At 41.8% G+C, this 27,825-nt stretch overlaps 1 protein-coding gene across 5 annotated transcripts in view; it reads left to right on the top strand.

Moving 5' to 3' along the window:
• The window catches only part of PTPRO (protein tyrosine phosphatase receptor type O), a 211,640-nt gene extending 187,308 nt beyond the window's left edge, over positions 1–24,332 (top strand). For 4 of the 5 annotated variants that reach the window (XM_007060563.4, XM_037877059.2, XM_043539328.1 and 1 more), the window contains 10 exons: positions 148–183; positions 2,189–2,270; positions 3,171–3,261; positions 3,747–3,823; positions 6,303–6,437; positions 11,877–11,999; positions 13,067–13,221; positions 16,111–16,246; positions 20,087–20,207; positions 21,635–24,332. In XM_007060563.4, the coding sequence (XP_007060625.2) occupies positions 148–183; positions 2,189–2,270; positions 3,171–3,261; positions 3,747–3,823; positions 6,303–6,437; positions 11,877–11,999; positions 13,067–13,221; positions 16,111–16,246; positions 20,087–20,191 (940 nt within the window). In that variant the 3' untranslated portion in view covers positions 20,192–20,207; positions 21,635–24,332. The remainder of the gene's footprint in view (positions 1–147; positions 184–2,188; positions 2,271–3,170; positions 3,262–3,746; positions 3,824–6,302; positions 6,438–11,876; positions 12,000–13,066; positions 13,222–16,110; positions 16,247–20,086; positions 20,208–21,634) is intronic. The other variant, XM_043539323.1, reaches the window with a different exon arrangement.
• The last annotated feature ends 3,493 nt before the right edge of the window (positions 24,333–27,825 follow it).

Below are 27,825 nucleotides of genomic sequence, written 5' to 3'. Positions count from 1 at the left end.
CACTCCTGACTTACATATTAAGGCAATCATAAAACCTACACATTCAATTCAGATGGAAACAAGTTCAATTTTGACAGTGGGACTAATTTTTAATCAAGTCCAGATGATGAGTTATACTGAAAAAAGCTGTGTTTGTCTGCCTTACAGGAGTAAAAATGGATTAAAGAAGAGGAAGCTGACCAAGTATGTGACTTTTTGATATTTAAATAATATTTTTAAAAAATTAATAGTCACATTAGACTGAACAATAATTTTTATGATTATAGGCAATATGGTGTTGTGGTTACAGAGATAAATATTCTTCATTCTGGTAAATACCTCCAGAGAGAGATTGTAGCAAGAGATGTCTGGAAGCACATGGCAAGAGATAATTACACTAAATCAGCGGTTCTCAAACTGTGGGTCAGGACCCTATTTTAATGGGGTCGCCAGGGCTGGCTTAGACTTGCTGGGGCTCGGGGCTGAGCCAAAGCCTGAGGGATTCGGCCCTGGGCAGCTACAGGCCTCCAGGCTGGGGATGAAGCCCTTGGGCTTTGGCTTTGACCCCTTCCCCACCCAGGGCAGTGGGGCTCGGGCTTTGGCTTTGGCTCCCCCACCCGGGGGAATCAGGCAGGAATCAGGAGGACTCAGGCTTCAGTCCTCCCTCCTGGGGCCGCATAGTAATTTGTGTTGTCAGAAGGGGGGTGGGGTCGCAGCGCAATGAAGTTTGAGAACCCCTGCACTAAATCAAGAGTACCCTGCGTTTTGTTTTATCTTTTCAACAGCTAGGTTGTGGTAAAAGAGCTCCTGACTGATAGAAAATTAACCACTGGGGAAAGATCAGTTATGCTAAATTAGAAATTCCAACAGAGCCTTTCCTCATTTAAAAATGAAAAACTGAAAAACTGGAACGGATCTGTTCGTACTGCAGTTTCCTTCTTGATGTCAGGCTCTGATGGCAGTTGCTGTTGTGTATTAGATCATTAATGTTAAATAGGTAAAGAGAAGTAATTATCTGGAGATAAAAGACAGTTCCTTGGTGGCATATTGCTTCAAGTAAATGAACGGATTATTGTGTACATGCTTCAGTATTTTGTAAATTAAAACATGATAATTACGCGAGGGAAACTGCTTGTATTTCATTATTTAAGGTGTTAATCTAATGACTCATTCTTTAGCCTGAACTCGGGGCCTGATCCTCAGCTGGGGTAAACAGGCATAGCTCCATCAGAGTCGATAAAGCCAGGCCAGTTTATACCAGTTGAAGATGTGGCCCAATATGTCTGTGCTCCATTATCTTCGATGGGCATTGTGCCCACTTATGCTAGAGTAGAATTTGGCTTCTAATGTCAAACATGGCAAACACCTGAACTTCTCAAAGCCAATCGTGAAAATATTTGTTGCTCTGGGGCTGAAATTTGCATATTTTACATCATAGACCTTGTCTGACCCAAATTCAGGCCTGTGTGTGGATGGACCCACCAATGAAACCTATTAATGGCTTGTGTGATTATGGTGCACATGAAATTTAAATGTGTGTGTTTACCAGATAGTTCCCCCTTTATGAAAGGGATTTTTACGTCACTAAGTCAGTTCAAATGAGCGGCTTTTGCTGCCGTCCCGGAAGTAGTGCCCATGTATTGTAATTAGAGATGACCAGAACATAAACCCTGGATGTGACCATCTGAACTCTGATGGGACTTAGAATCGGGATCCAAATCTGGCATCCCACGCTCATTTTTAATTGAAATGGAGATTTCAATCAGAGCTATAACTCGAGGGTCTCCTTTAAGACAGTTTGATTTGAAGGGTCAAGAGTTGGAGCTCTCCTGACTCTCCATTCTATGTTCCATTGCCAGTGGGCCAAATCCTGCATCCTAAATCAGGCAAAATTCAAACTGAAACCAATGGGAATTTTGCCTCAAGATGGACTGCAGAATTTAGCTTAATGACGTGGGTAGATTTATCCTATTAGCCGCAGATGCCCACCTGGCTACAATGCAGTACATGTAATCACAGGTAAATGATTCATCGGACAGTATGTGTCCCATTTCAGGTACACAAGCTTCCATCTTTTGCAAGCTCTGTCCCAGGTATAATTACGTAGTAGAATACAATGGTAAAAATAGAGATTAGTGAAGTGTTAGTACTCAAAAACAAAACAAACCTATTTAAGAAATTGATTTCTTTTCTGTGTGTTTTTGAAAAGCCCTGTCCAGCTGGATGACTTTGATGGCTACATCAAGGACATGGCCAAAGATTCAGATTATAAATTTTCTCTGCAATTTGAGGTATGTATATGGAGATGACAGCTCCTAGCTGCCTCTCCCAAATTGGACGGCTATTTATGCCAAACTGCAAGAACCTGATGGGTGGTATGAGTGTGGCATTCAGACTCACACGTCTGTTGTAGCATAGACCAGGTGGCAGCCTAAAGTTGACTGCAATGCATTTTTAAAATGAAAAATGGCATTGGTGACAACCAAATCTTCTGAAACAAAGGGACAGTTTACTGGGAAGACATGGTCTTGTCTGACTAGTTTATTTCCCCAGTGCTAAAAATGCAAGATTGTCAAGTGAAGACAAAAGGGAACAACAAACACTGGGTGGAATCTTGGATCTGTTGATCGTAGTAGCAAAACTCCATTTGACTTGATAGGGTTAGGATTCCACCCACTGTTCTCTCAGGTGGCACACATTGTCTCCATCTCATTTATGATCGTATGTTACAGAATATTTTAGATTGATTATTTAAGGTAATGAATAGTAATTATATAAATCTCAGGATCAAAAGCAGCTGAGAGTTGTCGGTAATTGAGGAAACGTTACTGAAATCTAGCTCAGATGGTGACACCATCTGATAGCTATTCAGTGGCCTATGTGGAATGAGTTTGGTAGGTCAGAACAAAATCATCAGAATAGGTGACAGTAACTGACAAACCTACTGACAGTCTCATCAGGGTAGCCAAAAGTTGAATGGGCGTGGAGACCAGACTTTCCTCCCCACTCTTAGAAGTGGTCGCCCAGGTATGAGCCAAATGATGAGGTATTACAAGGAAACTTGCTGTATCTGTAGTGTCCGTAAATAAAGTGCTTTGGAGTCCAGGGCTGTCAGAAGCATTATTCACAAACCATTAATTTTCAGGTGTTAGTTAATTTAATGGCAACATTTTCCCTTCTGACATATACAGGAGCTAAAACTGATTGGGCTTGACATACCCCATTTTGCTGCTGACCTTCCCATGAATCGATGTAAAAATCGCTATACAAATATCCTCCCATGTAAGTACAATAGATGCAGACTCCTGCGAGGGTCCCTCGGGGGGTGGGGTGGGGGGAGAAGAGTTTTAATTGTGGAATTGATGCAGGTTTTCCAGCAGGTAAAAGCTTGTTTTAAAAGAAATAGGTCTCTCTTAGTTTTGAAAGGATGAAGCTCTGTGTTTTATATTTGTCATGACTGAAAATAGTAGGTCATTCCTACTGCTGAGCAGCCTTCTTCGTTTTTTCTCATGATTTTAATGAGATTCAAAGAGACCCGACAGTGAAGCCTCTTGAAGGCAGGAGTGTGCAGCAGTAATGAAGCCGTATCCATGCAGCAAGAACTGGGCAGTACTTATTGGAATGGAATGCTGGCCCTCTACAGTTTTGCCTTTGTTATGCTGGAGAGTGTGTAATTGTGTTTCAGGATTTTAAGAGATTATTTAAAACCTCCCACAGTTTGCTCAAGCTACCCCCTTTCTTTCCCCCTCCCCCCCTTCTTTTTGCAGATGACTTTAGCCGCGTCAGATTAGTTTCGATGAATGAAGAAGAAGGTTCAGACTACATTAATGCCAACTATATTCCTGTAAGTGGTAAGACTCAAATCATCCTGAGGCTTAATATTCTTAGTAGGGAAATATCACACAGGCAGTGAAGAGTGAAAACTCCTAGCAATTTGGTGACTTTAAAAAAAAAATTATCTCAATTTCACTAATTTTGCCTTCAGTGAACAGCACTTTTCACCAGCCAATAAACCTGTTTTGTGCACATTTTGCCACAGCAACTTTGAAAGTTGTGTGCATCCTGTTACAGATGGGAGGAAATTGGCTGGGGACATGGGTGAAAAGTTTAAACTCTGCACTGCAATTCTCAAACAGCTAAAGGGTTTTTTTCCAATATTTTAATCTATGTGGAATAAAGGCAGTGAACCAGAGATACAGGTACAGTAAAAATGCACAGAGAACAAGCCAGGGCATGGTGTGCAAACATAGCTTCTATTTGCGCTACCCTGATCTTGGCATTGTTCTGTTCACGCCTTCTTCCCTGCACGGTTTAGAGCCGCTGTCTAACAGCTCATAGCAATTCTGCTATAGTTTTAGGACAGGAAGTAAAGAATGCTGTATTCGGCTGTAACCGTATGGGATATGTAGGGAGGCAGAATGTGATTTTGTACATAAGAATTTGGCCAGGATGCTGGGAAGAGTTCCCTGCTGTTATGAAAAGTGTTGTGGCATCTTTAATGACTACAAATGACGGGCACATCTGTGTTCTAGTTCTCCACTGAAACAGCACAGTGGCCCATAGCTTCATGCTAGGGACTTGGTTCAGTACTGACTAAAATGGGAAGAGAATCACTGAATCAATATCAGCACTTCGTGCGTCACTTTGGAAGTCTCCCATCCAAACACTGACAAAGCACTGACCTTACTTAGCTTCTGAGATCTGACAAGATCACAGAACTAAGTGATAAGGCCAGGCAGGCTCTTTCTTTCTTTTCTTCATTAAATATCAATAATGTGTACATTTGATGCTCAGTCAGAAAACTAGAATGACAATTTTATAGCATCCAGTTATATAGCATCCATGGATATGGCTATAGATATAGATAGATATAGCATCCAGATATGTCTCTTCAGCTTTTGTCAATTCCCTGTTTATATTTTAGATATGTTTAATACTACACACAAAAATCACCTTCCAAATACTTTAGATACAACACAGCTATGTTAGTGTTTGGCTTATTTGGATGATCACTCTCCCACTTGGCACCTCATGATAGTTTCATCCCAAACCCTAGTGTTCATGGTGATCCGCTTTCCACTGTCAATAGAAATGTGATGCATCAGTTATATACACACCCCATCTGAAGCAAAATGAAATGTGTTCTGTACTTATAAATTATTATGAGTGTTGAGTTTGAACTGAGTCTTTTACAGATGGCAAATGCTGAAATAGGCTGCCTATGGAAAAGTGCTTCCAAATCATCAGTATTTTAATTACTTGAATGCTGTAGGCTGATACATCCATAGCCAAATTCATGTAGGAACATACTGTGTTTTGAATGTATCTGTCTTTTTTTTCCCCCAACTACTCTGGGTGTTAGATAACTTTCTAAACGTAGTTCTGCTGATAATCTCCTCCTGCGTTCACTGTAAACAGGCAGCCAGGGTCATAGTTAAATCAACCCTTACACCCAGCAAATATGTTAACTAGCAGATACGGAAATGGCATCTTGTATTATTTACAAAATTACCCTTTTCTACAATAGTGCCCAAAAAAGTATCTACAAATAAAAACAGACAGATTAGCAGACAGATAGGGATAGGAATGTATGGGTATAATGTCTCCTAAAGGTACTTCAGGTTTAGTAAATTATAAATATTTGATAATCTTTTAAGAGTTATGACTTTTAGAATAATCTATTACTATTATTTTAGGCCTAAGATTACCAGGTATTTTACTGATTTGCGTCTTGAGCTTGCAAACACTTATCCACATGTTCCTTGATTAGAGTTGATCTGATTAATCCTTTCCTTTCTGTTCTATTATTACATTTAATTCACCACAAGTGCTACTTAATTTATTTGGGGGAAAGGACAAGATAAGGATACATAACTATTGTACTTGTGAATTCACAGCATATTAAATGTATTAAAACTTTGTAAAAAAAAAAAAAACAGCCCTGATTTAGTTTTCATTTTTTATGCTGTTTATTTCTTGTACTTCACTAACTTTTGACAGTGAATTTACATTGGTCGGTTTCACTTTTGTCCATACACAGGTTAATTTCCAGGTACTCCTGTAGTATTTGGGACTCAAAATCTCCTTGGAAATATTTTGATTAAAAAAATAACAGTTGTCACTGAATTAAAAGCAACAAACCAAAAAACTTGATATAGGCTTCTTCATGTTAGGAATTACTTTTAAAAAGCTCTTTGAATTTTGGACTTAAACATTCAAAAATGTAACTTTAAAAGCATGTTGTAAATATGCTCCTGAGGAAAATGTATATTCTGAACAGTCTGTGAAATGAAGTATATTAACAAATTGCACCTGTCTCTTAGGGCTACAACTCACCACAGGAATACATTGCAACCCAGGGGCCACTGCCAGAGACAAGGAATGATTTTTGGAAGATGGTTCTCCAGCAAAAATCACAAATCATTGTTATGCTCACTCAGTGTAATGAAAAAAGAAGGGTAGGTAGCATAATCCTATGTGCATTTTGCACGGAAATAAATAATTTTAGTGTCATTAGGTTCCTTTGCATTATTTTTTAACACAAAACAGCAGTATAAGGCAAGCTCTTGAATGCCCTCTGAACCCAAAACTCCTAATGATATCAACAGGAGATCGAGAAGGAGACTCATGGTCATTTATTGTAAACTCTTCAGTGCAGGGATAGTTCTATTTGTTTGTAGCGTTAGAGTTTGTAGTGTAGCACAGTGGGGCCCCTATTTGAATGGAGACCTCTCGGTGCTGCTGTAACACAAATCATTAATATTAATTATACTAAATAGTAAGTCTAAAGAGCTGGTGCTGAATGGTACCATGAGTAATGGTAGCAAATCGAGCCATAATATTTGAATCCAAATATGAACTTCCTGAAGTTCAGCTGTGTTTGGACCTCAGGTTTGGCTTTGGTCCTATCTTTAGTAGGAAGTTACCCGTTGTAAGAGGCTGACAAGATTTTTATCAAGAGTAAAAGATTCTTACATGACTCAAATTAGACTTTAAAATGGCAGCAATAGGGAGTGGATGGCTCAGGGGACTGTTACTGGTTTGAATCCAGGCTGGCAGCAAATGAAAAATTGTTACTGTCTGATAGCTGTTTGTTGGCATCTCTGAAATTAGTGGTGGTCCCAGCTCAGTTCCTAGTCTACAGGTGTGTATCCACATCACAAAAACTACTAACACAGTTGCCACCGGTTATCCCCCTGCTTGGGAGTTTCAGCAGAGAGGCAGAGAATTGACTGGGCATGGTGACTGAAGGTGCTGAGAGTCATTGAACCAAACTGTGAACCCTGTATATATGGGATCCACTTCAAGCCAGGGGGTGCAGCAGCAACCCCAGCACCACTAGTTCCAGCACCTATGGACTGAAATAGATTCTTACTCTCCCTTCAGGCCAGCACATTGCTGGGGCAGCCTGGAGGAGCTGCCAGAGCCCATGCTGTACCTCTTGTGTGGATGAATAGAACACTCATTTCCTAAGACTGTTGTTCTGGCACCTTTCAAGAGAACAAAACAATACTAAAATTAAAGATGGCTCCAGTGATCTTTTTCTCTTCATCGAAGCGTGCCTCCAAATATCATATTGTTCTCTGTAAATTAGCATTTGACACAACAGGCTCTATTGCATGGTTTCAGTGCAGCCATTATAACAGATGTCAACGTAATAGATATTCTTTCATTAAGCTGAGATAACCAAATCAACACAGTCTTGGCCATGATATTTGTAGCATCCACATTTGCTTCCCAGCTATTTTCTTTGTTAGTTCTAGCCATTTGCACAGATAATACATATATGAATGACATGCAGATGTCAATGCATTTTAATAATAGGGACACTGTCAATGTGAGAGTTCTGTAAAAATGACAAAGCATTATTTTTCAAAATGGAATGTGAAATATAATAATCAGCTAATACATGTACATTGCTTATGATCTTGGATATCATAGAATCATAGAAGATTAGGGCTGGAAGAGACCATCTTCCAAGTCCAGCCCCATGCTCAAAGCAGGACCAACCCCAACTAAATCATCCCAGCCAGGGCTTTGTCTAGCTGGGCTTTAAACCTCTAAGGAAGGAGATTCCACCACCTCCCTAGGTAATCCATTCCAGTGCTTCACCACCCTCCTAGTGAAATAGTTTTTCCTAATATCCAGCCTAGACCTCCCCCACTGCAATTTGAGACCATTACTCCTTGTTCTGTCATCTGCCACCACTGAGAACAGCCTAGCTCCATCTTCTTTGGAACCCCCCTTCAGGTAGTTGAAGGCTGCTATCAAATCCCCCCTCACTCTTCTCTTCTGTAGACTAAATAAACCCAGTTCCCTCAGCCTCTCCTCATAAGTCATGTGCCTCAGCCCCCTAGTTGTTTTTGTTGCCCTCCACTGGACTCTCTCCAATCTGTCCACATCCTTTCTGTAGTGTGGGGGGGCTCCAAACTGGACGCAATACTCCAGATGTGGCCTCACCAGTGCCGAATAGAGGGGAATAATCACTTCCCTTGATCTGCTGGCAATGTTCCTATTAATGCAGTCCAATATGCTGTTAGCCTTCTTGGCAAGGGCACACTGTTGACTCCTATCCAGCTTCTCATCTACTGTAATCCCCAGGTCCTTTTCTGCAGAGCTGCCGCTTAGTTAGTTGGTCCACAGCCTGTAGCCATGCAAGGGATTCTTCCGTCCTAAGTGCAGGACTCTGCACTTGTCCTTGTTGAACCTCATCAGATTTCTTTTGGCCCAGTCCTCCAATTTGTCTAGATCACTCTGGACCCTATCCCTACCCTCCAGCATATCTACCTCTCCCCCCATCTTAGTGTCATCCGCGAACTTGCTGAGGGTGCAATTCATCCCATCATCCAGATCATTAATGAAGACGTTGAATAAAACCGGCCCCAGGACCAACCCCTGGGGCACTCCGCTTGATACCAACTGCCAACAGACATTGAGCCAAGCCCAACGATCCAGCCAGCTTTTTATCCACTTCATAGTCCATTCATCCAATCCATATTTCTTAACTTGCTGGCAAGAATACTGTGGGAGATCGTATCAAAAGCTTTGCTAAAGTCAAGGTATATCACATCCACCGCTTTCTCTATATCCACAGCACCAGTTATCTCATCAAAGAAGGCAATCAGGTTGGTCAGGCATGACTTGCGCTTGGTGAATCCATGTTGACTGTTCCTGTCCTCCAAGTGCTTCAAAATGGATTTCTTGAGGACCTACTCCATGATTTTTCTGGGGACAGAAGTGAGGCTGACCAGAGTGTAGTTCCCTGGATTCTCCTTCTTCCCTTTTTTAAAGATGGGCACTATATTTGCCTTTTTCCAGTCATCCGGGACCCCTCCTGATTGCCATGAGTTTTCAAAGATAATGGCCAATGGCTCTGCAATCACATCAGCCTACTCCCCCAGTATCCTCGGATGCATTGCACCCAGACCCATGGACTTGTGCATATCCAGCTTTTCTAAATAGTCGTTAACCTGTTCTTTCACCACCGAGGGCTGATCACCTCCTCCCCATACTGTGCTGCCCAGTGCAGCTGTATGGGAGCTGACTTCTTCTGTGAAGACTGAGGCAAAAGAAGCATTGATTACTTCAGCTTTTTCCACAGCATCTGTTACTAGGTTGCCTCTCCCTTTCAGTAAGGGTCCCACACTTTTCCTGGCTGCCTTCTTGTTGCTAACATACTTGTCAAAACCCTTCTTGTTACCCTTCACATTCCTTGCTAGCTACAACTCCAGTTGTGCTTTGGCCTTCCTGGTTACACCCCTGCATGCTTGAGCAGTATTTTTTATACTCCTCCCTAATCATCTGTCCAAATTTGTTACTAGTAAGGAGACATGGGGTGCAGTATGATGATGACACCCAAATCTGTGTATCTGTCTTGTCTGATTTGGATGATGCAGTTCAGCTTCTCACTTCCTGTCTAGTCAGGGTTGGCACATGGATGAAAATGAGCTGGCTGAGGCTCAACCCAGCTAAGATTGAGGCAATGATGATGGGTTTGGGGAAGCAGCCAGGGGAGATGGCAGGGGTAATATCAGCCCCTTGGATTGAAGGAGTACATCTGTCATTAGATAAGTGTTCACAACTCAGGGGTGATATTAGCCCCTGAGCTGTTTGATAACCACATCACAGCAGTGGCCCAGTCTCTTGTTTCCCATCAGTGCCTGGCTAGGACACTGTGGCCTTTCGTTCTGGCCACAGACCTTGCCACCATTATCCGTGCTTTTGTTACCTCAAGATTTGGCTATTGCAATGCTCACTACATGGGATTACACCTTAAAACCATTCGGAGACTGAGGCTGGTGTAGAATGCAGCAATTCGCTTATTGAGCAGGACATAGTGACAGCAATGTTCCAGGATAGCTAGCTGCCCATTGGTCTCTGGGTTGAGTTTAATGTGTCGGTTATGAGCTATGAAGCCATAAATGGGCTGGCACAGGCCAATGGACATGCCTCTCTCCCCATGCCATACTTCCACAGCTGCAGTCAGCATGGACACTTAACTGGATCCTCCTCATTGTAAGAGAAAGAGAGTGACTGGCAGGCTGTTCTTTGTGGGAGCTCTGGAACTTGCTCTTCCCACCTTCTTGTTCCAAAATAACGCAGATTTGCAAGCATGCTGAAAGAGACGCCGGTTTCATAGGGTCTCTGGAGAAGGCTGAGGGTGTGGGAGGGGGTGCGGTGTGCAGGAAGGGGCTCAGGGCAGGGGGTTGGGGTGCAGTAGGGGGTTTGGCAGGGGGTTAGGAGGCTCAGGGAAGGGGGTTGGGGTGTCGGGTGCAGGAGGGATTCGGGGTGCGGGCTCCAGCCTGCGCTATTTGCGTCATGCAGCAGGGTTAAGGCAGGCTCCCTGCCTGCCCTGGCCTTGTGCCGCTTCTGGAAGTGGACAGCATGTCCGGGCAGTGGCTCCTGGGGGTGGAAGGAGCAGCCCTCGCCTGTTGGTACCACCCCCAAAACTCCCATTGGCTGTGGTTCCCCATTCCCAGTCAATGGGAGCTGTGGGGGGTAGTGCCTGCAGATGAGGGCAGCACACGGAGCCCTCTGCCCCACCCTCCCCCAGGGCCGCAAGGACGTGTTGCCAGCCACTTCTGGGAGCGGAGCAGAGCCAGGGCAGGCAGGGATCCTGCCTTAGCCCTACTGCGCCACGGGGCTGGCAATCCCTCAGGACGGATTGAAACTCTAACGGGCCAGATCCGGCCCGCAGGCCATAGTTTGCCCTCCCCTGGGGTAAGTGGTTCCTGTGGAATGGATTTTAATGCTTCTATGATTTAATTTTATTGTATTTACTGTATGGTTGGTTATGTTAGGGTGCCTAGAGTGTTGGGTGGTTGTCTTTATTATTTTAAATCTAAATAAAATAAAAATATTACATCATGGTCCTTTACACTGTAATAGAGAACACTTGGAACATATATTTTTTGTTTCCTTTCATGTATGATCTTGTTCACTGCATTTGGACACTTGTTATTTGAGATCATCAGTGGTCTTCTGTTGGGGATGACAACTGTCTACAGTCTTTCAGAGTAGCAGCCATGTTAGTCTGTATTCGCAAAAAAGAAAAGGAAGACTTGTGGCACCTTAGAGCCTAACAAATTTATTTGAGCATAAGCTTTCATGAGTTACAGCTCACTTCATCGGATGAAGTGAGCTGTAGCTCACGGAAGCTTATGCTCAAATAAATTTGTTAGTCTCTAAGATGCCACAAGTCCTCCTTTTCTTTTTGTCTACAGTCTATGAGCCATAATGAGGCTGCTTTTCTAAAGCTTCATTTTTGTTGAGAGTTTACACACACACATCTACATAACACACGCATGCTTAAGTGCCAAGCAAAATTCTGCTGTGTTGCTTCCCAAACTTGAGTCTAAATAGATTTTGATTGCACTGTTGTTTTTCTTTTTCTCTAGGTGAAATGTGATCATTACTGGCCTTTTACAGAAGAGCCTATTGCTTATGGGGACATCACAGTGGAGATGCTTTCGGAGGAGGAGCAAACAGACTGGTCTTTTAGAAACTTCAGAATCAGCTATGTAGGTGACCATGAAAGATGTTTCATTGCTTTTCATTAGCGATCAGCCCATCCTGCAAAATTTGGATCCAAATCTCTCTCACTCCAAAATTCAGGGGTGTTCAGACCTGGAGTTTTGGGGCAGTTAGTTATAGAGAAAGGGACCAACAGCAACATTCATAAATAGATTTTGATTGCAAGCACCTTCAGATTTCAAGGATGTTCTGATCTGGGGTTTTGGTTCAGGCCCTTCTCTAATTTCTATCCATCCCAGGCATCTCCAGAGGGAAAAGATTGTCTCTCTAGTCTAGATCCTAGTGGACAAATGTTCACACCACAGAATCCGCCACAAAAACTGGTATGTTTGGTACGTTGCTGCTGTGGTGCAAAGGAGCACTAATGGTGCCTAACTGGACACCTGAGGGTTCCCAGGAGGATCCTTAGGTAGTGAAGACCTGATGCACAGCACCTAGCATGATGGGGCCCTGATCATGACTGGGGCTTCTAAGTGCTAGTGTAGTACAAATAATTAATGATAATGGTTTGTTTGGAGACCACATTTCAGCCACTTTTTTTTTTTTTTGGTCCCATGTATCAGACGATAGTCCCATTTTTAATTATAAACTGTTCAAGGCCTGAAAATAAGGATATAGAAGTTGAGGAATATTGTTTGTAAAGGAGGTAATTGTGCATTATTGTTGGCATTCTTTTGAGGCCATGTCCCTAAATGCTGTTGAATAAAACAGAATTTAATTCATGAACGGTATGCCATCCCGTGGTGCTGTGAAATAGAAGGTTTTGCTGTATTAACTGCTCTAAGCAGAGGAAGTGGGAGGAGCCTACTGCACATTCCAATCTTTCAAACACCAATACAATTTTTGATTATTGTTTTTAAGTTTTACAAAAAATATATTTCCTTTTTCCTTTCCTTTTTGAAACTGTGGAGCAAAAATCATTTGAAAATTTTCACATACAGTCTTCACCATTTTTGACTAACTCTAATTTCATTAGTCGGCATTTGTAAATGCATGAGTCAGATTGAACATGAACAAACATGAACATGCTGCTGTTCTGTTTTTTCCGCCTTAGGCTGATGAGGTACAAGATGTAATGCATTTTAACTACACTGCCTGGCCTGATCATGGTGTCCCCACTACAAATGCTGCAGAGAGCATCTTGCAGTTTGTACAGATGGTCAGACAGCAGTCAACAAAGAGTAAAGGCCCCATGGCCATACACTGCAGGTAAAAGCTTAATTTTCCATTTTCCTTTAATGCGTAACCATTCAAATACATCGAGAAGAACACTGGAGGGAGGGATTTCTTTCCACCTTTAAGGTGCTGAGAATTGTATTTTATTTATGTTTTATGGTAAAATCCTGGCCCTATTGCAGTAAGTGAGAGTTTTGCCATTGACTTTAATGGGGCCAGGATTTCATTCTATGTTCCTAGATGTACGGGGAAAGAGAGTGAGTGACGTATACCATATATTTTTATCATAGTAAAGTATTGCAGGTCTGATACTCAGCTGAGGTAAATTAGCATAACTCCACTGACGTCCATGAGGCTACATTGTTTTATATCATTGGAGGACCTTGCCGAACACTTGCATTTCCATGTTTTTGCAATTCAGATGGAAAAAATCAAAACAACAGTCTGTGAAGCAGAATGCTATTTCCCCACAGAGACATACTCTGTGTAGATCATCACTCTCAGATAATTTGGCCTTCAGTACACAATGTTGGGAGTTAAATCCATGGGCAGGCAGTAGGCATGATACAATATATGGGTTTTTCTTTTCTTGAGGGCAGCATTTTAATATAGTAACTGTCACCTTTGTTCATTGTCAGGCTTTTTGTAAGACACTGTTGAGCTCTCCGAAGGCAGCTGCTGCATTAAAGATTGTGCCAAATTGATTCCTGATGTAACTCCATTGTAGTGACATCAAAGATTAATTTGCCCCACAATTTGTAATGGTAAGACTACTCCTGGTAATGATAGATTATTATAGGGTTACATCGTAGAGAGAGAGGTGTGTAACAGATCAGTTAGTGTGAGTTTAAACTGCTAGGTATGCCCTGAATGGAACTCAAAGCTTCATGAAGCTATTAGCCCGACCTCCCTCTATCACCCATCCTAAGGCATCTGCTCACAAGTTGTGAAAATGTGTGTTTGGGTATGTACAGATGCAGTTATGTTGCATGCAAACAATGTCAAAAGCCTCCAGCATAGCTTCCTCGTCACTGCAGTGGTGTTTGGAACATTTTCCTTTGCAGTCACATGGTGTGCCCTAAATAACCGGGACATTACTCAGCAAACAGCCTTTTACAGTATTACCCTTTCTAGTTCCTCATGAGGTTTCCAGAATTCTCACTAGGAAGTGGCGCAATAGCAGCATTTGTCATTTCTAAAAGTGTTCAGTCCCGCAGCTCTCCTGCTGAGTTGTCGCACAGAAGTTCCTGGGTGAACTCATGCTGAGTACAGCTGCGGGACAGAGCCCTAATGCAAAGTTGAGACAGACACTGGTAGGCTCAAAGAGGGGACTTAGCTAAAGCATTTAATTTCACAATCCTATACTTAACTCCCCTGGCTCATACATACTTTGCAAGGGGAGAGTACAGGGGCTGGCAGTGGTACACTAGACCATTAGTATCTTAATTTTTCATAAGGATAATGCCACCTGCAGAGAAATGTGGTTTTGGATAGAATGCTAAAGTGTACTGTAGGTCTTGCAATGCATGGATAGAAGTCACGGTTTCATGACATCAGTGGGAAAAAATGAACCAATTAATGTTTTCTGGATTCTTTTGGAGACCATTAAAAGTCTTCTCTAACTTTAATGAATGCATGAAATTGATAGTCTGTTACTGGATTTATTAAACTGACTACATCTTAGAGTCATACATTTATTATTTTATCTATTGGAGTCATGATTTTTTATCATGTTTGCCAAATTCATGAAAGTGGATTAATTGATTAATGATAGGACATGTCACGTTAACTAGATCAAAAACCTCTTATTGAGTTCATGAATTTTTATCCCATCTCGGTCATATTTATAAAATCAACCACTTTTATTGGATTGATAAATATCCTACCAGAGTCCCAGATATATGATATTCTATGCATCTGCCTAGTCAATTTATGCCTACAGCCACCCCATGTCCACATCAAACTTTTCTCTGAGGTATGCAAATAATATTTACCAATTTCACATACAGTTGTATCAAGAATGTGAAAGCAAATGGTTTGGTTTTTAGAATGTTGGATCCACACCTATTTACATCAAACTGTTCTGCACCTTTAAAAATCTGGTCTAATAAAATTAAACTAAGATTTTCACTCTCTCTCTATTAGAGAAAGTCTCACACACAATATATTTGTTTTTATCTCTTTCTCCATCCGCTCCCTCATCCTTCCAAAGTTAGCTTCTTAAATCCATAAATTGCCTGATTTTAAAAGGTACTGAGCCCCCAGCAGCTGAAAATCTCTTCTGTTGCCCTCAAAAGCAGTGACCATTTCACAAGAAGTCTGTTGACTTTGCAGAAATTAAACCTGGGGGAACTGCAAGTGTAACTTTGTCAAGCTCATTTGCTGTAGGCACCATAATGTAGGTCTATCTGAATTCACAGATACAGCTCAAGTAGTTTTATACCTCTCATCATCATGAGGAAAAAATATAAGGGAGAAAGGGACTTGCCAGCATAAGGTGGTCAGTCAAGAAAATGTAAGACTGTGAAAGGGGGCCAAATTTACCCCATCTGATTTTGCCCAGAATATCACTCTGAGGGTCGGAGTTTTTCAGCCCAGATAGTTTCAGCTAGGCAGGATTAGTCAATTGCCTATCACAGCTCTTCTGTATAACTATTATACTTTTTTTAAGAAAGGTGAAATAATTGCAAAGCCCTTAGTCCTGTGCATTCTTTGGTGTGAACTGTGAATTACTGTGCGGCATATATTCGAAGGATTAGTCAATTGTGTGAATCCAGTGCAAATTAGACATATTTTCATCAGGATGATTATTTCATAATTCTGAATTATAGCACAACATTTGCTTTCTTTACCCCACAACCACTTATCCCCTCCACTCCCACCCCCAAAAAGTAGTAACCTGTAATGATGTGTGTGTTACAGTGCCGGCGTGGGACGGACAGGAACATTTATAGCATTGGATCGGCTCTTACAGCACATTCGTGATCATGAGTTTGTAGATATATTAGGGCTGGTGTCTGAAATGCGGTCTTATAGGATGTCCATGGTACAGACAGAGGTATGAATTTCATTTTCATGTATTTTCAAAATTAAATGTATTAAAAATACCATGTTGCACTAATGTAGGTATCATAACTATTTCGTGCTGCAGAATCTATTGAGGTTCTGACATAGTCCTGTAAATAGATAAAATAATTGTCTTCTCCATGCTAAATGTATAATACTTCCACATTTTTATGAGTCTGCTACCTAAACTATCAATAGATCAGGATAGATCAATGTACTTACAACCTGGTTGAAGCTTTCTAACACAGACAGGCTAGTCCCAAATTGTAAGAAACTAGTCTGAACAAGCATTAAAATAGACGTGCATGAGTTATATGAAATGCACCATTTTGAAAAAACCCTGGACTTGATCTAGGGTTTAAATGACGTATAGGACTGGTAGTCGGATCAGACCACCATTCAGAGCCATTCAGGAAAGTGTCATCTGACTAAGCTGATGATCCAAGAGTTATACAGTGACAATACAAAAATTGGAAAACAAAAACAAAACAAAAGGTGGGGCATGAGGTTTCTTCCCCCTACTTCCCTCTCTGTTTCTTGGCTAAAGTTTCTGTTGAAAAATCAAAAAAAAATCAAAATACTTCTGTGAAAATTTCACTACTGCAGAAACAAATAGACCAAAGTTTTAGAACAGAATGATTTGCCCCTTTTTATTCCCAAGAGCATTAGTTATAGCTGAAAGTTTTTATTTGTCAGTTGCCTGTTGGATACATGAAACAAGTCTGTGATCTCCACCCAGTTCCCAGTGCGGAGACCACATCACAATACCACCCGCACAAATGTCAGATTTCACAGATACGCACAGGATTTACTGGGTCTGGAGGATGAACTGTCCTTAGAGATGGGTCACTCCCGATCAAGGTAGATGCAAATTAGCTGAGGTAGTATGAGGGAAGCCTGCAGTGCCATTGCCTATCTTGTTGCTTTTTGTATGTCAAGGACTTCATTCTCTAGAGGAATCAGCCAGGTAAGCACCTTTCCCCATCACCTGACCTGATCCAATGCCTACTGATGTCATAGGAAAGACTGCGATTTAAGGCATGGAAATTATTTGGTGTTTTTGTTTTAGTTTTAATTCTTGAATTTCACTGAGTTACCATGTCATAGAATAGGCTTTTACTTCTGTTCAGTTGAGTATGGTTCAGAGGAGAGTGATGGGAGAGACCAGGGTGTGCTGCTTGATTTCCTTTTTATTTGGGGAGCAGGGAGTTCCGCAATCCCACACAATCCATTTTGATGGCTTTCCAATTTTCATATTGTTTCCAAGTTTCATACTGTTGGCCAGCTGGCCTTTTCCCTGCTGCACTGGCATTTTAGCAAAGCATCACTAGAGTCTCTTTTCTCTCTCTTCCTAATACTCACACACCAACAGAAGGGCTCTGTAACGCCTCAAAAGCTAGAACAAGATTAAAGTGCTCCAGGAACTGGTGCCAGTGGGCAGGATTAAATACTGGGGAGCAAGGATACATCACATTGGCCTTGTGAAGGGGAGACACCTGTTTTAGTCAACAAAGCTTGCTCTAATACATCCTGACAAACAGGAAAATCTTACCTCACAGGCAGGGTGTCATCCATTTCTGTGCTTGCCAGCCCTGACCTCTTCAGGTTTTTTCTTTTTAAATTAGAGTGGAATTTCCTAGTCTTTATAAAGCTGTATCCACACAGGCCACTAGGTGTCAGTGTAATTTAAGAGCAAACAGGACAGATGGGTTAGAGCTGTGTGAACCTTTCATTATAAAACTTGAAACCACACACAGCTCACCTGGTTTCATGTTTCCTTCCAAACTGGAAACTTGGCCACTGTTCATTGAACAGTTTACAAACTGAATGAACCCCTGGTGAGTTTAGAAGAGAGATGAGCCTGAATCAAAACCTGGGATCCCAGGATAATGGATATTTGAAATCCAGTTAGATTTGAGATCTGAATTTTGAGCTGGCCTCATAAAGTGTGTGTGTGCACCTGGGGATGTAAAACACACAGCTGACTTGGGCTCATGGGGCTTGGGCTTCAGGGTTGAAAAATTGCAGTGTAGACATACAGGCTCAGGCTGGAGCCCAAGCTCTGGGACCCTGGGAGGGTGGAGACCAGCCATAGCCATGCTGCAGGGCTTATATCCCTGTGTAGATGTTCCCATATTTGTAAGGAGCTGAACCAAATCCCGGGGTGTGAACAACTTTGGGGAGGAAATATGAATCCAAACCCCAATTTTGTGGCTTAAAGCCATCTCAGACCTCTTAGACATCTGTGCCAGGTTTTGCGTGAATGTTCCCTTTCTGCACAAGGCCTGGAGAAGGATTGATGGTTTTATCAAGTTTTGCCTCCATTTACGTTGGAATGAGGTTTAGAATTCAAGGTGAAATGAATTATTATTCAGAGGTCCCAATTAAAGATCAGCATTGTTCTTAACACTGTACACACATACAATGAAACATGGCCCTGGCCCCAAGCTTCTTATAGTGTAAGTAATTTGGTGGTTGATAATCCCACAGTAAATAAATAAGTTATTAAACACTCTATGAACAGAAACCATCAGTTTTTAGCGGTTTATTGTGACGAGTCACAAGTTATAGACACACACACATAGAAAAGCACCAAGTATGGCTTTTATTTGCCTAAATCTAAGGAGTATGATGATATAAGGGCATAATATATTTTCAAGCAATCAGAATATAAGGATTTTGTACAGAAGCTCCTCTATATACTAAAGTACTTCCAAAATTACACACACAAGAATTGCTTCACAAATGCAGCTACGGCCAGGGGAAATGTAGCAGTTATTCAACAGTACCCTCCAAAGCTACCAGACAGGTTGCAATTGTAGGGGCAATTTAGGATGGTAGAATATAATTGCCCAGTTGTAAATTGGCTAGCACTGTGAGGTTAACATAACTATTCTTGCAAACCGTGCCAAGGATCTTGTAATAACGTCAGTTTTCCATCTCACCAACAAGGCCCCCTCTTACCACAGCAGGGCATCACTACCGCAGAGGTGGGAGTGCCACCTAGAGAATCACCACTGCTGCTGCTTGTATCTGGATTTTCCTTGGAGGCCTCCCCTCCAAGTACTGACACTGTTTAGTTTGTGAGATCTGACCAAACAATAGCCAAAATGGTATGGGGGCTAATAATTTATAGAGTATAAAGTCAGAAGGGACCACCGTGATAATCTAGTCTAACCTGCTGCATAACACGGGCCTTAGAATTTCCCTGACTTAATTCCTGTTTGAACTAGAGCATCTCATTTAGAGGGGGAAAATCCAATCTTGATTTAAAAATGAGCAGTGATGGAGAAGCCCCACTACCCTTGGTAAATTGTTCCAAAGGTTGATAACGCTCCCTGTTAAAAATGTGTGCCTTATTTACAGTCCAAATTTATCTAGCTTCAACTTCCAGTCCTTGAATCTTGTTACACCTTTGTCTGATCGATAGAAGAGCCCTCTAGTATCAAATAATATCAGACCTGACCCCCTTCCTCACTTATATCTTCATACATTTTATTGCCTTACATACTTCATGATTCCCATTAGCAGACTGCACCATTCTCCAGGTGTCATAAATTCAGTCAACACGACTACAGTCTATTAATTATTCAGTTAATTAATAAGAGTCAAGAATAGTGACACGGGCAGGTCTGATGAGCTTTATGCTTCTATTGGTGTTGTATACTATAATTTCTTGAATGGGGACACAGATATGAAGCCAGAATATTAATAACTAAAGATATTATTTAAGAATGTGTATGCGGACTATTGTTATCAATGTTACTTTATTGGCCAGGTTTAACCGAGCTATACCAGGTGCAAAAATATATACGTTTGGTCTTTCTTCCAGGAACAATACATTTTTATTCACCAGTGTGTGCAATTGATGTGGCTAAAGAAGAAACAGCAATTCTGCATCAGTGATGTCATATATGAGAATGTCAGCAAGTCCTAGTTCAGAATCCCAGGTGGTACGTATGACAGCATCACCCCTTCAGTTCTGCTCACGATTTATAATCCCAGTCACCTGGTAGCAACTGGTGAAATTAATGTTTTACGTCAGAACCTTCATTATACCTTTTCCTATACTCCAAGAATTTTACCTTAGGGTTGAAGCTTTCCAAGCCTGGTCTCCCGCCCGCTCCTTTTCCCCCTGCGCCCCAGTGGTAGTGGTAGTGGGTGCAGAGAATGAGAGGGAAATCCCCTTAGCTGTTTGCGTTAGCATGGAATGATAAATCACATGTTTCTTAGCATTTTAAGACCTTTCTGGCTCACCAATCATTTAATTAAAAAAAAAAAAAGCTGAATAAAACCCTCTCCTGGTTTTTCACATAAATCGCCCTGATAAGGTTGCTGCACTTTCTTAAGGTTTAAGAGGAAATTAAAAATCAAAAAGTCATAAGGGGTTGTCATCACTCACTCACAAGTGTACATTCAATCACTTGTCATCTATAAACTGTCAAATTATCAGGGCCAACTGAATCCCTCCCCCTCCCTGTACGGCAATCCCAGCACCGGGGCTGCTGCAGAGACAGCTGACAGTAAATATACTCCAAGAGTAAAAGCTAAGGAATTTATGAACCTGCTATAGAAGCAGTCCGAAGTTGCTACCAGCACTAACACTGAGGAACTTAACGATTAATACAGATGTCTTAAGTACACTTTTTTTAAAGTGCAACAGGCAAAAAAATTACAAAACGAAAATGTGTTGTCAACCTGCTGACAGGCAGCATGGCCCATGGACTCAAAATGCTGGGGATCTATTCTCAGCGCTGCCATTGATTCACCGTGCATTCTTAGGTACATCAGTTAGCAACTGTGTGCCTCAATTTGCCCATCGGTAAAACTGAGTTAATGACACTGAGCTAACTTTGTAAAGCACGTTGAGATATATGGCTAGCCTGTGCTATGTAAGTGTTTGATTATACAATTTATCATATAAACTTTGGACCCTGCCTTCCGCTCTATTCCACAAATTGTTCCTTTTTCTCTCCTTCCATTTCTCCCATCAGGTCAGCTGGACTTTTGTCCCCAATATATTTTTCTTTAAATTGTGTTTCCAACTGAACTGGGGTGGAGAAGCTGAGATTCTCTCAAACATACATGCATACAAATAATTAATAATCCAGGAATAGAAACCATGGCCAATATTATGAAAAGTGACTAGTGATTCTGGGTGCCTCTATTTTTGGGTGCCCAACTTGATTTATAAAAGGGGATTGCTGAACACTTTCTGAAAATTAGGCCCAAGTAAGGTTTATCAAGTTTTGCACTCAATATCACTTGTGAGTTTTCAACATATTGACCTGTATGTCCTGGTTTTTTGTTCCCTCCCTTCCTATACAGAGCTTCAGGTAATCATTTTCAAACAGGATCCATTTGCTTTGTTTTCTTCCAGGTGAGACCATGAAGTACACCCATCTTCCCTTGCTTCAGATTTTGTTTGTTTGTTTGAACTGCTAGCTGTTTTGCCATGGAAGGCTGCTGCTTTGCAGTATACGGACAATAAAAGAAAGATACTTTAAATTTTAGAAGCACTGGGGAGATTTAGCCTTAAAGAGCCTGCAGTGTCTTTCGGACTGTTTAATTTCTGGACATTTTTAAAATACTGGACCAAATTCAACTAAAACAACAGGATGGAAAAGATCCTATAATATGTGCATAAAATACAGTACTCCTGAAGGGTTTGTTTGGTTTGGTTTAAGTTTTTCTGTGCAGGTTGGGCTTAAGGTTAAAGGAAGTGCAATATTTTTTAAATGGCTGTATCTGAATGAAGAAGAGCTTTCTTCATGTGTCGCTGGTCTGTGCTGAAGTCCATAAGAGAACAGGCATTGTTAGCATCTAATAATACCTCATTCGTGAATACGAGGCATGTACAAACCTGAAGGATTGTGGATTTTGTCAAGAGGAAATGGGATATCGATTTGACTCTGTTTACGGCAGCACAGTGGTTCTGTGCTTCAGTGGAGTAGGGAGAATACAGTACCTGGGGAGCTTTAGTAACACTCCTAAAATCCAAACAATATAGCTCAAGGCTAGTGTAGAAGACCTACATTAGAAAGCTTCTGTTGGTCTGGTTCTTGATTGTGATCCTCCTCATTAAACAGCAGGATTGTTCCTCTCTTTACTCATTTCAGTAACGCCCCTGATCAGGTACAATTTTTTTTTTTTTAAGACTGAAGCTATTGAAAGTGGAGAAGAGTTTGGAGCTGGAGAACCTTTAGGCTCTCTTGCTGTAGCATTTAGCTGTCTGAGTCTATGGTGCCTATACTCTTAGATTTGTTTGTTTTTCTCAAATATATTCGCCCTGTGTAAAAATGAGAAGCTGATTCATGTTGAGAAAAAAAATAATTGCTGTAATGAATGCAGCAGCATCTCTCTGACGAGCTGGGAATTCATGGTGATGTGGAAATGAGGGTTTTGGCATGCTACGGAAATTTTATGGGTTCGTTACCAGGATGTTGTCAAAGCATCGGTACTGATTCCTGCAGGGACTTTGGGGTTGGGTTTTTTGTTGTTTGGGTTTTTTTGCTGTCAAGTTTTATTTCTAGTCAGCATAATTAGGTATGTTATATTCTTTTTGGCTTTGTATAATTCCGGTACATCGTTGTGTATTGTGACATGGATGCTTTCGGAGTGGATGTCGATGGCATTTTTGTAACCTGTTGCTTTGTGTCAGCTCATTGGACGTTAGAGGCAATGGTACTCAATGTAAACAAAAACTGAAAGTAAACACATTGGATTGCTTACCTGTGAAAATGACACTGAGCAAGGCTGCTGCTTTTCCCACCTGGATCGCTCTACCCTCGTGTCTGTGCACCACAGGCCGAGAATTTAAGATCATCTTTTTTGATGCTATATTGGCATAGCTCTATTCTCCTCTCGAAAAGTAAATTGGGTACTTGCGAAAGGGTTCCAGACCCACTGAAAGCTACACCCTCTGATCACTGACTGGGTGGCAGCAGCTCTACTTTCCCCCCATATTTCCTACCTATGTCTCTCTGTCCTGTCATGGAGGGATCACCTCTATGCACCAACAAGTTAGTTGTGTCTCCACTTCTGTATCACTTGTATGGTGATGCCACTCAGTTAAGAGCTGGAGTGTAACCCCCATATTTTTTTTTAATTGGGTATTTAGTGCTGGTGCAAGAGGCCAGCTTGATAGTCCTGGAGACTGAAACCCTATCTTCATGGACAGAACTGGTAACTGCTCAGGCTACAACCATGCAAGCTGCTTCTACTGCCCCACCAATGTGCCTCAACCCTGAGCTGAAGGGCTCACCTCTGTGCCACAAATGACAACAAGGGTGCCATTTTCTCTAGGGTGGCTACTGCATTAAGGCCACCCAGCAGACAGTCAGTCTCTCGTCACCTAAGTAGAATTCAGAATCGTAAACGAGGACAAAAAGCCCCAGAGCCCTGCAGCCCTTGCCACAGTCTCTATTTCTGTATGTATTTCAAGCCTTCCTGTGCTTACCTAGGATGTACTACCTGTCTTATTAATTTATATATCCACAGGTACACAAAGTTCTTTGTTCAGGAGGAAACGTGAAGAGCTTAATGGCTGGTTGATTCCTTCCAGCATGGGCATGGGCCTGGACCTAATCTGCAACCGTCATATCTGAAGTTCAAACACCCAATACTTGGATCTAGGATTTTCAGTTGCCACACTGGAGATGGGGCTGGCATCAAAATTAAGGTCCAGGTTTGGATTGCAGCTTCCACTCTGCCACAAAGTACAGGGGTGTTTGGTTCAGGCTCCTCTCTACTCTAAAGTTGAGTAGGATGAACATCCTGTAAACTAGAGTTATGGTCCATGCATATTTAGAAGTAGATCATCAGTGTAGTGGTTTTGGTATACGGCTATACACCATACACACTGGCCATAGAAGCATAGGCATTGCTTTACAGTCAATGAAGGAAAACAAGTGTGTTGATTTCATTCTGTTGGAAGTGTTATAAGTTTCAATCAGAGCAGTAATGTGTATGAAGTATCTGTTTTAGGCCTAGCTTATTTGAGGTTGTAGAATAGACTTTGAGCTTGGGGCCAGAGCTGTGTGAGCTTGAATGGCACAAATTACACTGGTCAAAGAAAACCTTGCGTATGTTTTATTTATTTGTGTGCTGTCACTGTCCATTGCTCGCTGATTGGCCATTTTGAAACAGAGATTAATTAGTTCTAAACCAGCACAGCAAAGATGGATGTTATAACACAACACAGACTGGATATGGTATGAGCCTACACCCCATAATTAAACACAGGTAACCAACCACCACCATTTCTGCAAATGGTAGAGGCGCCACACCAGACATTTATATAAAAGCCAAAACGGTATTTAGGTTAAAAGGGTGACATGATGATATTTTCTTTTTGGTCGTCTTCCTACAGGCTGCCTCCCATTTCTGTTACACACAAGATGGTGGTAGACATTATGGAGGCTCCTGATCCCTTGTTCTTCCCTCTAAACCTCAGAAAGGCTGCTCCATTATCAGGCACCCTGGCCTCACTGAGGTGAATCTGAGAAAGGCAGGTGTTCAGCTACCACACGGAGGGGAGCCATATCCAGCTATCTTCCGTGCAGGGCATACTGCACTCCCTGTTTCTAAAAATGTTCTCTCGTGTAATTTCTGGAGTTGAGCTGGGGGTAGAAGGTTCTTTCCCTCTCTCCAGGGAACAGGAGCCTGCCACAGCTCAAGGGATGGGCCTATTATGACTTGTTAAGGGCAGTCTCACTTCCAGCAGTGTCACGTGATGAATATAAAACTTGCAGAGTTTGAAATAGTCAATTCAAACTCTGAAGATATAAGCCAAATACAGCTACCAGACAACTAATACATTTGGAGGTATTATCACCTTTCACAGAGCTCATTATATTATCAATTGTATGTTTAAAACTTTTTGATTTTGGTTCAAAACCTTGTGAGCTCACATGCGTTCAACTTAATATTTCAGTCAAAGCAAAACCAATGTGGTTTGGGTTCCTCTCCTAAATCAACCTTGGGGCAACTCTCAACTCATTGCAGGTTTGAAAGTCTATCTAAAAAATGCAGTGGTATATTGAAAGCTGGTGAATTGTTTGATTTGGGTTCAGATCACTCCAGTACTGAGGTAGGTGATCTATACTGACAGTGCTGTACTTCCCAGGTGTTCTGTACCCGACCTAAGTGTCATAAATTGACTGGCTGTGTTCCAGAACCAGAAAGGGAGCTGTTAGCCATACTAAACACAGATAGTACTGTACCTGCTAGCACAGTGATGTCCCAGCCTAAGGGGGTGTACGGGTGGGAAACAATTCCTTAACCTCGCCACACTACTTACAGCAGTGATGAAGTTGTCATGGTTTTTTCCTAAGGCAGAAATTTGTGGTAGCTTCTAAGACTACGTGCATGTGCTGACTTTTGGCTTACGTCCCTATGGCATTTCCCCAGTTTTTAATTAAGAAAGGAACAGTAGGTTCAAAGTTACTAAATTTCATTTCAGATCATCACTGTATATACTACAAAACTACTTGCCCTTTAAGCACCATTCATCAAACTCCTGATGTTGTGTTTGACCTCCTTTCCCAAATCAGTCAACCCACCTACTCCAGTAAGCCTTAACAGTCCCTCCGATAGACGTTTGAAAGTAGCCTGTGTGAAAACAAGCTGTATCTCATTCACCTAACCTACAGTTGTTACTTTTGGCAGCTTCTCGGTTGTTTCTACAAATGTTGTGATATAGATCTAGTCAAGTTTCTTTTGGCCCACATTCTGACAGACAGCAGAAGCTGAGGAACTGCAGGTTTTATCTGTTTTCTCTGTCAGCTGCAACACCACTCCTGAGAAACAAACACAGTGGCTGCTAGTGCTGATGCTCCATTTATGTGGTACTGCTGCAGCAGGAGAGCAACTATTACCCATGCATAGAATTGGGCTCATATGAAGGGAGATTGTTTTAGAGAGAGAAATTAATGAACATACGGGCTCAAAGAACATTGAGCACCCATAAGCATGCAAACACATACTTGATAACTTAAACAGATACATGTTGGGGCCTTCCTCATGTATATACATATCACCCTACTTTGTGTACGCAGGGCACAAACAAGCGTGTCCCTGGGAAACGTGGGCCTGATTTGCTCCCCTTGTTCAAACTCAGCAGGCACAGGAAGTTTCAATCAACTGTTCAATAGCAACCTTGAAAATATTGCTCTGGCAAATTACCTTTATCAACCTGTTCCTCTTATGTTGGCCTTACTCCTGAGCAAAGTCCAGAGCTACTTGTTTCAACAAGGCTTTACACACACAAGCTACAATGCACGCAGGTAAGTTGAAAACCAGTCACTTGTTTACAAACATCCCTTTGAAATGACAATTTGTCTTCATTGCTCACAAAAGAACTCTTCCAAATACAGGGCTGCCTGTTGACAAATACTTACACCAATCCTGTTGGTTTTTCTTGACTTCCTTCCTCTCATCTTTAAAGGTCTGAGCCCTCAATCCAGAAAAGTCCTTAAAGCATGTACCTAAGGTCATCCCTGGTCAGCAAAGCAACCTCCTTAACTTTAAAGCATGTGCTTAAGTGCTTTGCTGCCGTGAGCTCTGTGTCTAACAAATCAGCGTTTTCAGTGTACACTGCTACTGTGCAGCCTGCATCTAGGATTTGCCCCTAAAATTAAAGTCTGGAATCTAAATTCTCCACAGCACAAATTTGTTATAAATCACCACTTTGCCTGAGCCAAGTGCTGTTTAACATTTCAACTGAGAAACATTGGGTAACCTCTTTCCCCATATGAACACTATGAACTCACCGTGAAGTTTCAAAGTGGTTTTCTTTTGCCTTGCTCTCCCGAGCGCAAAAGTGACAGCCAGCTGTTAAATGGGCAAGTCCCCAGAGAACTTTTACACCTTCAGAGTAATTTTAGCAAAAGCAGATAAATGCTACCCAGCTTTCACAGTCTGCTATGCAGAGAACACATGGCCACTTTAATTTAGCATAGCCATGCAATTGTGTGGGTATCAGCTATTCAGTTTGCTCATTTCTGGCCCCCTAAACAGCATGAGGATGATTTTTTCCTCAAGTATTTCCATAGAAATTATTTATGTGGCCTCCTTCCAACCAGCAGCCACCATAGTAAACGGAGGATTATGCAGCTTATTCCTGTCCTCTCAGAGAGGTACCTTCACAGTACTTCAGGGTATGTCTGTACTGCACTAACACACACAGCTGGGCCATGTCAGCTCACTTGGGCTATAAAGTTGCAGTGTAGATGTTCAGGCTGTGACTGGACCTTGGGCTCTGAGACCCTGAGGAGAGGAGGGCTCTAGCCTGAAGCCAAACATCTATACTGCAATTGTACAGCCTGCAGGCCAGCTGCTTGATTGTAGGGTCGCCATACACTTTGCACCTAGAACAGTGTTCCCGCTATCTCACAGTGGACATTTCCTTTTGGCCAAAAAGTGGATTGGCCCATAAGTGATCAAATAACCTGAGGAAGGAAATGAAAACTGAATGTAAACTTGTGACTGCCATCAAAGAGGAGGATATAACTGTTGTGTGCCATTTTACAGTAGTAAGCATTCTTTCAGTTCCCAAAGACCTACCTAAAA

This window comes from Chelonia mydas, chromosome 1 (genome assembly GCF_015237465.2).
Source record: "Chelonia mydas isolate rCheMyd1 chromosome 1, rCheMyd1.pri.v2, whole genome shotgun sequence".
Taxonomy (NCBI): Eukaryota; Metazoa; Chordata; order Testudines; family Cheloniidae; genus Chelonia; species Chelonia mydas.
This window is presented reverse-complemented; position numbering and strand designations above follow the sequence as displayed.